Source organism: Scylla paramamosain, chromosome 13 (assembly GCF_035594125.1).
Source record: "Scylla paramamosain isolate STU-SP2022 chromosome 13, ASM3559412v1, whole genome shotgun sequence".
Lineage (NCBI taxonomy): Eukaryota > Metazoa > Arthropoda > Malacostraca > Decapoda > Portunidae > Scylla > Scylla paramamosain.
This window is the reverse complement of record NC_087163.1, coordinates 18,774,585-18,788,141: the sequence shown is the minus strand read 5'-3', so window position 1 is coordinate 18,788,141 and position 13,557 is coordinate 18,774,585. Positions and strand designations below refer to the sequence as shown.

Here is a 13,557-nt window from a genome sequence, read left to right as displayed (position 1 = left end):
GATAACTAACTTAATTACTCCATCCCCGTGTTTACTTAAGAAAGAAAAAAAGGAAAAAAAAGATCAAGAAGAAAAAGAGAGAAATAAAGAAAATAGATTAAACAGTGAGCATTTACCAGGTCGCTATTCTTCTCGTTTTCTCCTCTTCCTCTTTCGCTTTTGTTTGATCGGCTGTGTTGACTGAAGTGAAGAGATAAAACACACGAGGAAGGAGAAAAGAGAAAAGAGAGAACGAAAGAATGAAAATCCAGTAAACAGTGAGCATCAGTTAGCAATTATCTTTATTTTTCGTCCTTTATTTTATCTATACAATTAGAAAAAAAAGTATCAGGCTGCTTTTTCTTCAGTTTTCTGTTCGTGTTTTTATTCCTGGTTTTTTTCAGTGATCAGTGTTTTTTATCAATTATCTTTATTTTTCACTATTATAAAAATTGCCGAGCTATATTTTTCTGGAATTTTTCTTTCGTCTTTTTTTCCCGTGTATTCCATTTTTTCTTTATTTTTCACTGTTATAAAAAGTACTAATTTATCTTGAGTTTTCCTTCGTCTTTTTTTTTTTTTTCTTTTTTCATCCTTGTGTATTTCTGGTTGTTTTCGCGGCGAGTCCCGAGTAAGAAGGTCACATGGTGTACCCGGCATGCCCAGAGACCTGGTGCAGGATGCGGGACTTCACAGCCCCGGAGTGTGAGTAGTGGTGTGACTCCGCGTTATCCCCTTATAGCAATGCACAGGCCCCACGTTACCTATAGTACAGTCACTTACACAGGAGTACTTGTCACTGCACACCTCCCTCCTTCAGTGTTAGTGTCTTAAGTCGGCTTGTATACGGTGTGTGTCGTGGTTCTTGCTTCATAGTCAAGTCACACCTCATTAACTTTCTTTTCTCACTTTCCACAGTTAGTCATTTATACACGAGTACTTGTCGCTTCTCACTTCCCTCACCAGTATTAGATTCTTAGGTTAGACTTTGTACGTTGTGTTTTTCGTGATTTCTCGCCTCATAGTTAAGTCACACATCAGGTCTCCCCTCACTTCATTAGGTTACATTAGGTTTGGCTGGTCATAGGTTAGGTTTGGCTACTTCAGCAGTTAGTTTTCTGCCCATCAGTCTATTTACTTAGCTATTTATCTATCTGTCTAAACTATCTATCTATGTATTTAGTATCTTCCTTGTCACTTTTCCAAACACTTCTTCCTTCTTTCTTCACTTTCTTTTCTTTCTTTTCCTCCTCCTCCTCCTCCTCCTCCTCCTCCTCCTCCTCCTCCTCCTCCTCCTCCTCCTCCTCCTCCTCCTCCTTCTCTTCCGTCATCCTATCCACTGTTCATCTCACTAATGTACCTCCTCACGCTACCTCCAATTCCCCTCATCTCCACTCTCTCTTTCTTCTCTCCTCCCCTTCACATATTCCTTGTTTCCCCTTCTCATACTTTATCTCCTCCCCATCTAGTTTCTCCCTTTCCCTCCCATATTTTTTTCTCCTTTCACTTTCCCCTCACCTTCCCCTCACTTGCAGTATAAGCACCAGAGAGAGAGAGAGAGAGAGAGAGAGAGAGAGAGAGAGAGAGAGAGAGAGAGAGAGAGAGTTTGAGGACATTAATATTAGAGAGTATAATTAGAAAACAAAATTGTATTCAGTTTTTTTCCATTTTATTTTTAAGAGAATTTGAATTATAATTTAATTTTCATGTTGTTAAAAAAAAGAAAAAACATAGCAGCGTCATTATGAGAGAAAAAAAAATAGTGATGAAGGGAAACTAAAATAGAAAATAAAAAAAGAAGTGGGTGAAGGAAAAAATGGGGAGGAAAAAAATGGCACTGCGCAGGCAAGATTTATGACATGAACTCAAAACTTAAGAAAAAAGTAAGGAAGGGAAAAATATGTAAGGGAAAAATGTACTTGCATGCAAAATTAATGAAAGGAAAACTGGACTTGGAACTATTTTCTCGGATAACTCTCTCTCTCTCTCTCTCTCTCTCTCTCTCTCTCTCTCTCTCTCTCTCTCTCTCTCTCTCTCTCTCTCTCTCTCTCTCTCTCTCTCTCTCTCTCTCTCTCTCTCTCTCTCTCTCTCTCTCTCTCTCTCTCTCTCTAATGGCTCAGAAATTACACTTCCTGCTTTAATTAATATGTCCACAGGAAATTGTTTCTGTTTCTGGGTGTAAAAAAAAAAATCCTTTCCTTTTATTCTAATTAATGAAAACATGAAAATTAGAATAAGATAAATATCACATTCAAGGTAATAGTCAACATTTATCTATTTATTGATTTCCGAGTAGTTATTACTGATAGTTGACATTCATAACTATAAAATAGATATGGAACAGTATGAATGTCAGTACCTTTAGATGTAAATAAAAATAATAGCAACGTTAATAGTCACAAATTTTGCCAATAGAAAATGCATTATTATTTGTTTACGATCACAGTGTTGGGTTGCGAATGTGTGGAAGAGAACGAAAGAATATGAAAAAAAATCTATTAAGATGCAAAGTCCCAATGGAATTTACTTTAATAGCCAAAGTTTTCGTTCACTTCATCGCCTCACTTCGTTTCTAATAAGCAGATTAATTGTGTCGCATTTGTTATCACTTATTATTATTAATGTATTTATTTGGGAAGAGGAAAAGGAAATGATATTATGTCTTAAGTTTAATTCTTGTGATCATTAATATTCTCTTTTGTAGAAACACACACACATACAGTCTCTCTCTCTCTCTCTCTCTCTCTCTCTCTCTCTCTCTCTCTCTCTCTCTCTCTCTCTCTCTCTCTCTCTCTCTCTCTCTCTCTCTCTCTCTTTAACACACACCCACATGCCCACGTCCCTCCCCTGCGCCATCGTGGGACGCGCAGTCTGCAAATGAATGCACATCAGGGTCCCCATCCCACAGACGCGCAAGGGGCAGTATCTCATGACAAACGCGCAACCCTGGCCACGCCGTCCGATGATTGCGCATCGCTGAATGACGATACGATGCGCAGTTGTTTTCACGTGTGCAGGCAGGGACAGTTGTTGACCCCTTAGTGTGTGTGTGTGTGTGTGTGTGTGTGTGTGTGTGTGTGTGTGTGTGTGTGTGTGTGTGGGTAAGAGGTTGTTCTCTTCTCTTCTGCATTATTCTCGGAGTTCTCCTCTTCTCTTCTACCTCCTCCTCCTACTCCTCCTCCTCTTCCTCCACATACCCCTTCTCCTTCTCCTTCTCCTCCTCCCCCTCCCCCTCCCCTCCTCCTCCTCCTCCTCCTCCTCCTCCTCCTCCTCCTCCTCCTCCTCCTCTCCTTCCTCCCCTCCTCCTCCTTCTCCTCTTCAGTTTGGCCCTGTTGTTCTTCCCTCGTGTCCTTGTTTTCCTGACTGAATCCAGCCTCTCTCTCTCTCTCTCTCACTCACTCTCTCTCTCTCTCTCTCTCTCTCTCTCTCTCTCTCTCTCTCTCTCTCTCTCTCTCTCTCTCTCTCTCTTGTTCGCTCTTGCTCGCGCGCGCGTCCTTCAGTCTATCAATACACTTCAATCTACATACAATTAAAGCATAAACACACTCACACACACACACACACACACACACACACACACACACACACACACACACACACACATGATAGACAGATACAAAGGCTCTACGTACACTACAGAATCTCTCTCTCTCTCTCTCTCTCTCTCTCTCTCTCTCTCTCTCTCTCTCTCTCTCTCTCTCTCTCTCTCTCTCTCTCTCTCTCTCTCTCTCAGTCTCCATGCGATGATGCCATGTTCTCGCGCTCCCTTAAATCCGTGCCTGCCACCCACCGCCCACTCTCTCTCTCTCTCTCTCTCTCTCTCTCTCTCTCTCTCTCTCTCTCTCTCTCTCTCTCTCTCTCTCTCTCTCTCTCTCTCTCTCTCTCACACACACACACACACACACACACACACACACACACACACACTCCACTGGAGGGGAAACTGTACTGCTTCACCCACTGCATATTAAATAAGGGCAAGAAAGAGAGAGAGAGAGAGAGAGAGAGAGAGAGAGAGAGAGAGAGAGAGAGAGAGAGAGAGAGAGAGAGAGAGAGAGAGAGAAAACACAAGCATTGTTCTATGGGCCTTAAGAGTCTATGGTAAGATACAGTGACCCCTGAAATAAGAGATTGTGAAGATAGTAATAATAGTTCAGGAGTAAATCAGGTGTTCATTTGTTGTTTTATTTGTTATTATTAGATACCTGTTACCTGTCCATGCATTTTTTTATTTAATTCATTGCTGAAGTTACTTGTTACCTCTGAAATTTTTGATCTTAAGTGCATGGTATTAGAAAGCGAGAGCGAGCAAGCGAGAGAGAGAGAGAGAGAGAGAGAGAGAGAGAGAGAGAGAGAGAGAGAGAGAGAGAGAGAGAGAGAGAGAGAGAGAGAGAGAGAGAGAGGTTCTGGTATTGGTTAAAGTGGAGCCAAGTGGAGCATGAGGGAGGAAAAAAGGGAAGAGGAACAAAATAAAATTCGTAGAAAAGAAAGAGGGAAAAAGGGAAAAAGAATAACAGGTGAATAAAAACAAATGGAAATGAAACGGAAAGACGGAAAAATAGATGAAAACTTGTACAATGGAATGTAAAGGTTCAGAAACATGACGTAATTCTTAAATCACACACACACACACACACACACACACACACACACACACACACACACACACACACACACACACACACACACACACACACACACACACGGGTTTGAGGAAATAATGCGAATGAACTTCAAGAGAAATAAATAAAAAGAGAGAAAATACAACAAAAGAACTGAAAAAGGATAAACTGACGAAAAAAAAATAAAAATAAAGACGAGATAAAGTGAGGAAGCGTAAGAAAATAGATTACGAGAGAAAAGAAAGAACAGGAAATTAAATAAAGGAAGAAAGAAAGATGTAAAAATTGGGATGGATGGTGAAACTAACGAAAATTGACAGGAAGATTAAAGTTTGAGTGGAAGAAGTGACTGAGAAATGGCAGCGAATGGGAGGACAGAGCTTATTAACAGAGAGAGAGAGAGAGAGAGAGAGAGAGAGAGAGAGAGAGAGAGAGAGAGAGAGATTAGGATTGAAGACAAAGTGATGATGCAGCTGATGAAATTGGGGTTGAGCGGAATAAAGCTATCTTCCCCCCCGCCCTCTCTCTCTCTCTCTCTCTCTCTCTCTCTCTCTCTCTCTCTCTCTCTCTCTCTCTCTCTCTCTCTCTCTCTCCCCTCTAAGGTTATTATCAATACTCATTAATAAACATAATTAGAGGTAATTTTTAATCATAATTGCCAATAAAAATAAGTTCGGAGATAATTATTTTCCTTTTTCGCGATGTTTGTAATTATCTGACTTGTTTATTTCTTTATTTCTTTATTTATTTATATATTCTCTAATTGGTCTTTTTATTTGCTGTTTTTTTTATGTTTTATCTTTCTTTTTCTCTTTCTCTCTTCGTACACAATTTCGTTTTCCATTCTATTTCTTTTTTCAAACTTTCCTTTTTCTCACTTCTTCTTTCCGTTTCACTATTGTGTGCAAGTCCCATTCTTTCTCTCACTTCCTGCTTCGCTTCCCTCCTTTCTCCACTCTCCCCCTCTCTCTCTGTGCTTCCTTTCTTTCCTTCCTTCCTTCCCTTCTTCTTTCCATCCTTCTTTCGTTCTTTCATCTGTGCTTCCATCTTTTATCTACATCTCGTTTCCTTCTCCGTCATTCTTCCTTTGTTCCTCCTTCTTTTATCTTTATATTATTTCCCTCATTATCTCTTCCCTTGCTTCTTCCTTTCATTTGTTCTCCTCCTCCTCCGCTTCCTCTTTTTGTGTTATTCTTCCCTCTTCTATTCATTCTTATATCCTCTTCTTCCTTATCTCTCTCTCTTTCTCTTCCATTTTCCTCTTTCCTCCTTTCCATCCTTCATTGTAGAGGAGGACACACACACACACACACACACACACACACACACACACACACACACACACACACACACACACACACACACACACACACACACACACACACACACACACGGCACCAAAATAACATTGAATTGTAAGCAAGTTCTTTGTTATCTCTCTCTCGTGACTGTTTTCTCAGAACGTGTGTGTGTGTGTGTGTGTGTGTGTGTGTGTGTGTGTGTGTGTGTGTGTGTGTGTGTGTGTGTGTGTGTGTGTGTGTGTGTGTGTGTGTGTGTGTTGTCTCTCTCTCTCTCTCTCTCTCTCTCTCTCTCTCTCTCTCTCTCTCTCTCTCTCTCTCTCTCTCTCTCTCTCTCTCTCTCTCTCTCTCTCTCTCTCTCTCTCTCTCTCTCTCTCTCTCTCTCTCTCTCTCTCTCTCTCTTCTCATGAAAGTTTACATGAAAAGTGTGTGCTTGTGTTGCAGACGACTCTTGCTTTCCACAGACACCATCCTGTTTACAGAGAGAGAGAGAGAGAGAGAGAGAGAGAGAGAGAGAGAGAGAGAGAGAGAGAGAGAGAGAGAGAGAGTTCTTAAGATAAAAAAAATCATAAAACAAGCAGTAGCAGAAGGAACGTGAGGGAGATAAAAAGGGAAGGGTGTAGAAGGTAGAGGAGGAAGGCAAGATGCAGCCCCTCCTTTGATATCCTTGTGTAGATGGTGAAGGAAGTGGCTAATGGGCTTGGAGAGTGAACAGGAGGAGAAGGAGGAGGAGGAGGAGGAGGAGGAGGAGGAGCAGGAGCAGGAGGTGGTGGTGGTGGTGGTGGTGGTGGTGGTGGTGGTGGTGGTGGCGGTGGTGGTGGTGGTGGTGGTGGCGGTGGTGGTGGTGGTGGAAGTTGGTCGTAGGAGGTAAGTGGAGGAGGGAGAGAAGATTACTTAGAGAAACGTTGTCTTGAGGTAGGAAAGAGAAGTTCTGGAACCGGAGGAGGAGGAGGAGAAAGAGGAGGAGGAGGAGGAGGGAAAGCAGGAGGAGGATTAAAGTGAAGGAGAGAAAGTGGACATGGACCAGATAAAGAGAGAGAGAGAGAGAGAGAGAGAGAGAGAGAGAGAGAGAGAGAGAGAGAGAGAGAGAGAGAGAGAGAGAGAGAGAGAGAGAGAGAGAGAGAGAGAGAATTTTATTAACCCAAAAAAATACACCAGACAAAAATATGAAGAATATAAATTAGGTTAAGGTCCATATAAATTCATCAGAAGATCATTTACATTAATAGATCATTCGATACAACAGAACATAAATAACAAAACAAAAAAAACAAAAAACAGCAAAAATAATAACAGTAGAACGGGAACAGAGACAGAGAGACAGAGAGATACAGGCAACACATTTGAATTCAACGCAGGAACACTGGAACCGCATTCAAACCAGCACTCTCTAACTCACCCCAAACCTTCCCTTCCTACCTACCTCTCTCCTGCCCTCTGTTCTCCCCCTCCAAGCAGTGGGCGAGGTGAAGACGGCCGCAGATCACTCTTGCACGGATGAATAGTCGGTAATTCCTCCTCAATAGACATAACTGACAGGATAGCAAATGTAATTACCATCCTGCCGCCTTCTCCTTGAGTATCCCCCGCAGCCTGAGGGTTCATGAATGGCGGGTAGCGAAAGAAAACGAGACCTAGGAGGGAAAGGATTGATACTAGTATGGCTTGTTCAGCATTTTTCTTGGCCACTTCGTCACCTTTCTTAATCATTTCACTTCTTGTTTTCGTTAGTCTGTTTTTTTTTTTCACTCTATCATTATATCTTCCTTTTTTTTGTTGTCTAGGTATTTTTTTCTCTTTATCCTTTTGGTTCCTTCATTTTTTTTTGTCTCTTTTCTTTACCTTCTCTCTTATCTTACTTTCTCTTTCATTTCTTGACCTTCCTTTCGCAAATTCGCCTTTTCTCGCTTCATATTCTCTCTCTTCTTCCTTCCCCTTCCCTTCTCTAATCTTTTTTTTTTCCTCTAACCCATCCTTTTACACTTCATCTTCTCTCCTTTCAACATCCTTCCTTCTTTTTCTTCCGTTTTCGTCAGTTAATCCTTTTGTACCATCTTTTTTTATTTATTTTTGCGTTTGTCTCTTTCGTCTTTCATATGCCTATATCCTCCTCCTCCTCCTCCTCCTCCTCCTCCTCCTCCTCCTCCTCCTCCTCTTCTTGATGTTTTGACTGATGCCTAAAACGAAGAACCATGACAAATTTGAGAAGTAAGTCATGACAATTGAAGAAGAACAAGAAGAAGAAAAAGGAGGAGGAAGAGAAAATACGTCAACATTGAGGAATAAGAAAAGATGACAAATTTGAAGAAGAAAACGAATAAAAGGAAAAAAAGAAAAAAACATAACAAAATTTAAGGAAAGAAGAAAACATGATGAAATTCAAGAAGAAAACATGATAAATTGAAGAAGAAAATGAAAAATAAAAGGAACATGGTAAAATTGAGAAGGAAAACGGGATAATGATGAATGAGCGTTTTCTCCTACGGCGTGAATTTTCAAACCCGCCTTAATTGTTTTGGGGAGAGAAGGAACCAAACGCCTTATCAATTTTTCCCTCCCTTTTGTGGCATTATAAGGTTATTTTACTTCGGGGAGTGATTTATTATATTTTCTCTCTCTCTCTCTCTCTCTCTCTCTCTCTCTCTCTCTCTCTCTCTCTCTCTCTCTCTCTCTCTCTCTCTCTCTCTCTCTCTCTCTCTCTCTCTCTCTCTCTCTCTCTCTCTCTTAACTGGTAACGTGGAAGTTTTAGCACCAATAAGTTAAATCACTCAGTTTTTTGTATCGTTTCATCAGTAAGGTAATAATGAGAAGCGATGTCGTACGGTGATTATAGAGATATGCATGAACAAATATGATACCTTTGTGAGACAACATTTGTATCTCTCTCTCTCTCTCTCTCTCTCTCTCTCTCTCTCTCTCTCTCTCTCTCTCTCTCTCTCTCTCTCTCTCTCTCTCTCTCTCTCTCTCTCTCTCTCTCTCTCTCTCTCTCTCTCTCTCTCTCTCTCTCTCTCTCTCTCTCTCTCTCTCTCTCTCTCTCTCTCTCTCTCTCTCTCTCTCTTCGGAATATTCATGCGAAGCTCAAACTTGATCTAAATACATTAGGAGGCGAGGTGGCGCGTGTTAACAGAGAGAGAGAGAGAGAGAGAGAGAGAGAGAGAGAGAGAGAGAGAGAGAGAGAGAGAGAGAGAGATGCAGGAATCTTTGTTGTGGTCACTTAAAGAAGACAGGATGTGACAGCTTCTCTTCTTTGTCCTCTTTGCTCCTCTTTGTCTTCCAGCCCTTCCTCTTCCTCTTCTTCCTTTGTCCTTGTCACGGTTTTGTTTGTGTGTTAATTTTCTATACATTTTTATTTGTTATGCGTTTGCGATTATTCTCTCTCTCTCTCTCTCTCTCTCTCTCTCTCTCTCTCTCTCTCTCTCTCTCTCTCTCTCTCTCTCTCTCTCTCTCTCTCTCTCTCTCTCTCTCTCTCTGTCACGTCAGTTAGTCCTCCTCTTGTCCCTTGATGACCTTCCTCTTCACTGTCAGAGAGAAGGAGAAGGAGGAGGAGGTGGTGGTGGTGGATAGATGAATGGACTATAGGAGAAGGAACGGATAGAAGGGCAGGCTGGGATAGGAGAGAAGGGCAGGGATGGATGGATAGACAGATTGAGGGATGGAAGGAGGGAGGGAGGGAGAGAGGGAGGGAAGGAGGGATGGTTATGGCAGTGAATAATGGGGCTTTTGGGGCTAACTCTTGCCTATAACAGTGACTGATGGTGGCTCTGGTCTCCATCTCTCCATCCCTCCTCCATCCTTCCTCCTCCTCCTCCTCCTCCTCCTCCTCCTCCTCCTCCTCCTCCTCCTCCTCCTCCTCCTCCTCCAGCTCGGTCAATCTCTCCTCCTCCATCTCCTCCCCGTCATCCTCGCCTCTATCCTGTTCCTGTGTTTCTTTTCTCCCTTGTCTATCACACCTCTTCCTCCTCCTCCTCCTCCTCCTCCTCCTCCTCCTCTTCTTTCTCTTCCTCTTCCTCTTCCTCTTCTCCTCAAGTCTTCCTTCACTCCTGCATCCGTCAATCCATCCTTATCATCTTCCTCCTTCTTCCTCCTTCCCTTCAAGTCCTTCCTTCTTTCATTCGTCCGTCGTCTCCTCCTCCTCCTCCTCCTCCTCCTCCTCCTCCTCCTCCTCCTCCTCCTCCTCCTCCTCCTCCTCCTCCTCCTCCTCCCTCCTCCGTCTTGTTCCACTTATCATTCAAGCTTGTCTCCTTGTCTCCCTTCTTCCCCCCACCCTCTCTCTCTCTCTCTCTCTCTCTCTCTCTCTCTCTCTCTCTCTCTCTCTCTCTCTCTCTCTCTCTCTCTCTCTCTCTCTCTCTCTCTCTCTCTCTCTCATTTTTCTTTTTTCTTCTTTTATCTGTGATCTGTATACCTGGGCATCATCATTCCTGTATTTTCTTTGTTTTCTTTATTTTTTGTATCTTCCTTTCATCTTTCATTTTTTGTTTACCTTGGAAAATCGAAGCTAATGAAATTTTCTAATGACTTGCTTGGAATAATTAAATGGAGAGTTTTCTTTCATTTTCTTCAATTTATTTCTTTTTCTTTTTTTTTATCTAAGGATGCATTTCCATTTTTTCTAATCCTATTGTTTTTTGTCTGTCTCTTATTTCATCTTTTCTTTTATCTTTGGCTTTCATTACATCTTCCATCTTTCTCTCTTCTTCCATCTTTCTCCCTTTTCCTTTCCTTTCCTCTCTCATCTCTCCTCTCCTCCTCTTTCCTCTCTTACCTTCAGTGTTTATTTCCCCTTCCTTCCCTTCCCTCTTTTCTTCTCTCTTCTTCTGTATCCTTTCCTAATCTCTCTTCTCTCCTATCATCACATTTCGTCTGCTCTTTAATCGACAAATTTACTCTTTTTTTTTCCTCTCGTCCCCTTCAATTTTCTTCCCCTCTCTCTCTCTCTCTCTCTCTCTCTCTCTCTCTCTCTCTCTCTCTCTCTCTCTCTCTCTCTCTCTCTCTCTCTCTCTCTCTCTCTCTCTCTCTCTCTCTCTCTCTCTCTCTTTTCCCTTCTCTTCTCTCTTCTCTCTTTCCTTCTCTTATTTCCTCGTTTGCTTCTACAAAGGAGTGAATTAAAGGAAGAAGTGCATGTATAAGAGGAAAAAAAGGTAAAAAAGGAATACTTGTCCCTTTCATCTTCGTCCAGCAAAGCCACGATGTAATAAAAAGGGTGATTTTTTTTTCTTTTTACACGTAATTTTGTGCGGGTGGATTTTTCGCCGCTAAAATGCTGATGATGATGATGATGAAGGCTCTTGAATAAAATGTGGAAATGAAAGACGTTTTTTGTACGCGTGTATGGGTGTTTATGTGTGTGTGTGTGTGTGTGTGTGTGTGTGTGTGTGTGTGTGTGTGTGTGTGTGTGTGTGCGAGCGCCATTGTTTTATTACTGTGTTTTATGAGGTGGAGAAATGTGAGAGGAGAAGAGAGACGGTTGCCAGCACGCCATCTGTTAACCATCTGTGCCTCTCCCTCTCCCTCTCTCCCTCTCCCACCTGCAGCTTTTGTCTCCCTCACCTCCACCTTGTATACTTCACCTGTTCTAGCCCCCCACACACTCTCTCTCTCTCTCTCTCTCTCTCTCTCTCTCTCTCTCTCTCTCTCTCTCTCTCTCTCTCTCTCTCTCTCTCTCTCTCTCTCTCTCTCTCTCTCTCTCTCTCTCTCCACATAACTCTTATTTGACCGTCAGTTTCTTGGCACACACACACACACACACACACACACACACACACACACACACACACACACACACACACACACACACACACACACACACACACACACACACACACACACACACACACACACACACACACACACACACACACACACACACACACACACACACACACACACACACACACACACACTGTACATTCTCATACCAACACTGTTTAATTTATTACTGTACTCCATCTTGGGTGATTTATAACTTGAAATACACGAAACACTGCAGTACTATTTTATCTGAAATGTCTCACTCCTGTACGTGACTTTAGAATAAAAATAATAACCCAGCAATTTCCGTAAACCAATATGGACATTTTCGTCTCAGATGCACATAAGTAAGATTTTTTTTTAAGTGCTCAATTTTTCACTTTCAAGAAGAGTATTTTTCTTTCCTCTCTTATGAGTAAATGCGCAAACACATAAAAAATAATAATTCCCAGAGAGAGAGAGAGAGAGAGAGAGAGAGAGAGAGAGAGAGAGAGAGAGAGAAAGCACAAGCTCTAATTTGGGGCAGTTCATTAAATTCCACAGCATTTAATATCCAAAATTTCCAGTTCACTTTCTAATTATTGCTAATTTCGCCCCTGTGTGGCCATGAACGCTTAATTTCTCCCGCTGAACGATACTCTCCGCCCCACGCCTCGTCTTCCCGCAACGGTTCGGTCAAGTTCCTCCTAACTGCGCCGCACTTTTCACTTGCAAAACTCCTCCGTTTCTCCCCTCATCACCTCCCACTCGTGTCGCGAATGTGGCGAGCGATGCTTTACGAGACGCCCCTGATTGCTTCATTCTGAGAGGGCAGGAGTGTGTGTGCGAGAGGGAGTGTGAGAGGGAGAGAGTGAGAGACAGATTGAAGGAGTGAGAGACAAGCGGAAAGGAGAATGAGTGCAATCTTTGTATCTCACTTTTTTTTTTTATTACAATTAACACATTTGTCGGTCTATTTTTTTTATTTTTATTATTGGTGTTGTGAAGTTTCTCTTGCTATAGTTGTTATTGCTGTTAGTGTTGTTGTTGTTATAGTGTTGTAGTTACGGAGGTGTTCTCTAGATTTCTCTAATATTTTCTTTTCTTTCTTCTCTCCTTTCTTTCTTTCTTTCCTGCTTCCTTTTTTCCTCTCTTTCTTTTTTTTTTTTTTTGCTGTGTCTTAAAGTCAATCACTCAATTATTCTCTCCTTCCTTCCTTCCCCCTCTTGCTACGTATTTCCTCATTATTTTTTTCATCCTTGTTATCTTCCTCCTCTTCCTCTTCCTCTTCTTCTCATCGTGGTCTGCCATCCTTTATATTTTTCTCCATCATCTTCCTCCATCCCTTCCTTCTTTCCTTCCTTCCTCCCTTTCTTTATCGTCATCCATCTCTGTTATTGCTCGTTTTATCAGTGTTTTGCTGTGTTGCCTGTTATTGTTACTGTTATTTCTTGTTATCATTGTCTTCTTGTGTTTTATCATTGGGTTTCTGTTTCTCTATGTTATACAGTTATTATTGTTATTGATGTTATTAGGGTTATTATTGTCACCACTACCACCACCATTTCTATCACTACTACTACTACTACTACTACTACTACTACTACTACTACTACTACTACTGCAACTGCATCTATTATTATTATCTTATTTTACGGTCTTCTCTTCCTCATTTCTGCTCGTTACGTGGGTCATGAGGTGCCGTCTTGCCCTCATAACTTCTCATAGACGCGGCGAAGGGAGGGAAGAGGAAAGGGAAAGAGAAATGTACTTGTTATATTGCGGTGGTGGGAGCTATTTTTAATCCAGGCAGCGACTTGCAAGATGGTGCTTATAGATAAACTCCCATCTCTCTCTCTCTCTCTCTCTCTCTCTCTCTCTCTCTCTCTCTCTCTCTCTCTCTCTCTCTGGTTAGTCGGTTTAAAGTGCAA

At 41.9% G+C, this 13,557-nt stretch overlaps 1 protein-coding gene across 1 annotated transcript in view; it reads left to right on the top strand.

Annotated features, from left to right (window-relative positions):
• The first annotated feature begins 608 nt into the window (after positions 1 to 608).
• LOC135106454 (mechanosensory protein 2-like) overlaps positions 609 to 13,557 on the top strand; it is a 142,986-nt gene continuing 130,037 nt past the window's right edge. Inside the window, exon 1 of the mRNA XM_064015471.1 lies at positions 609 to 684. Coding sequence (XP_063871541.1) covers positions 624 to 684 — 61 coding nt within the window. The 5' untranslated portion in view covers positions 609 to 623. The remainder of the gene's footprint in view (positions 685 to 13,557) is intronic.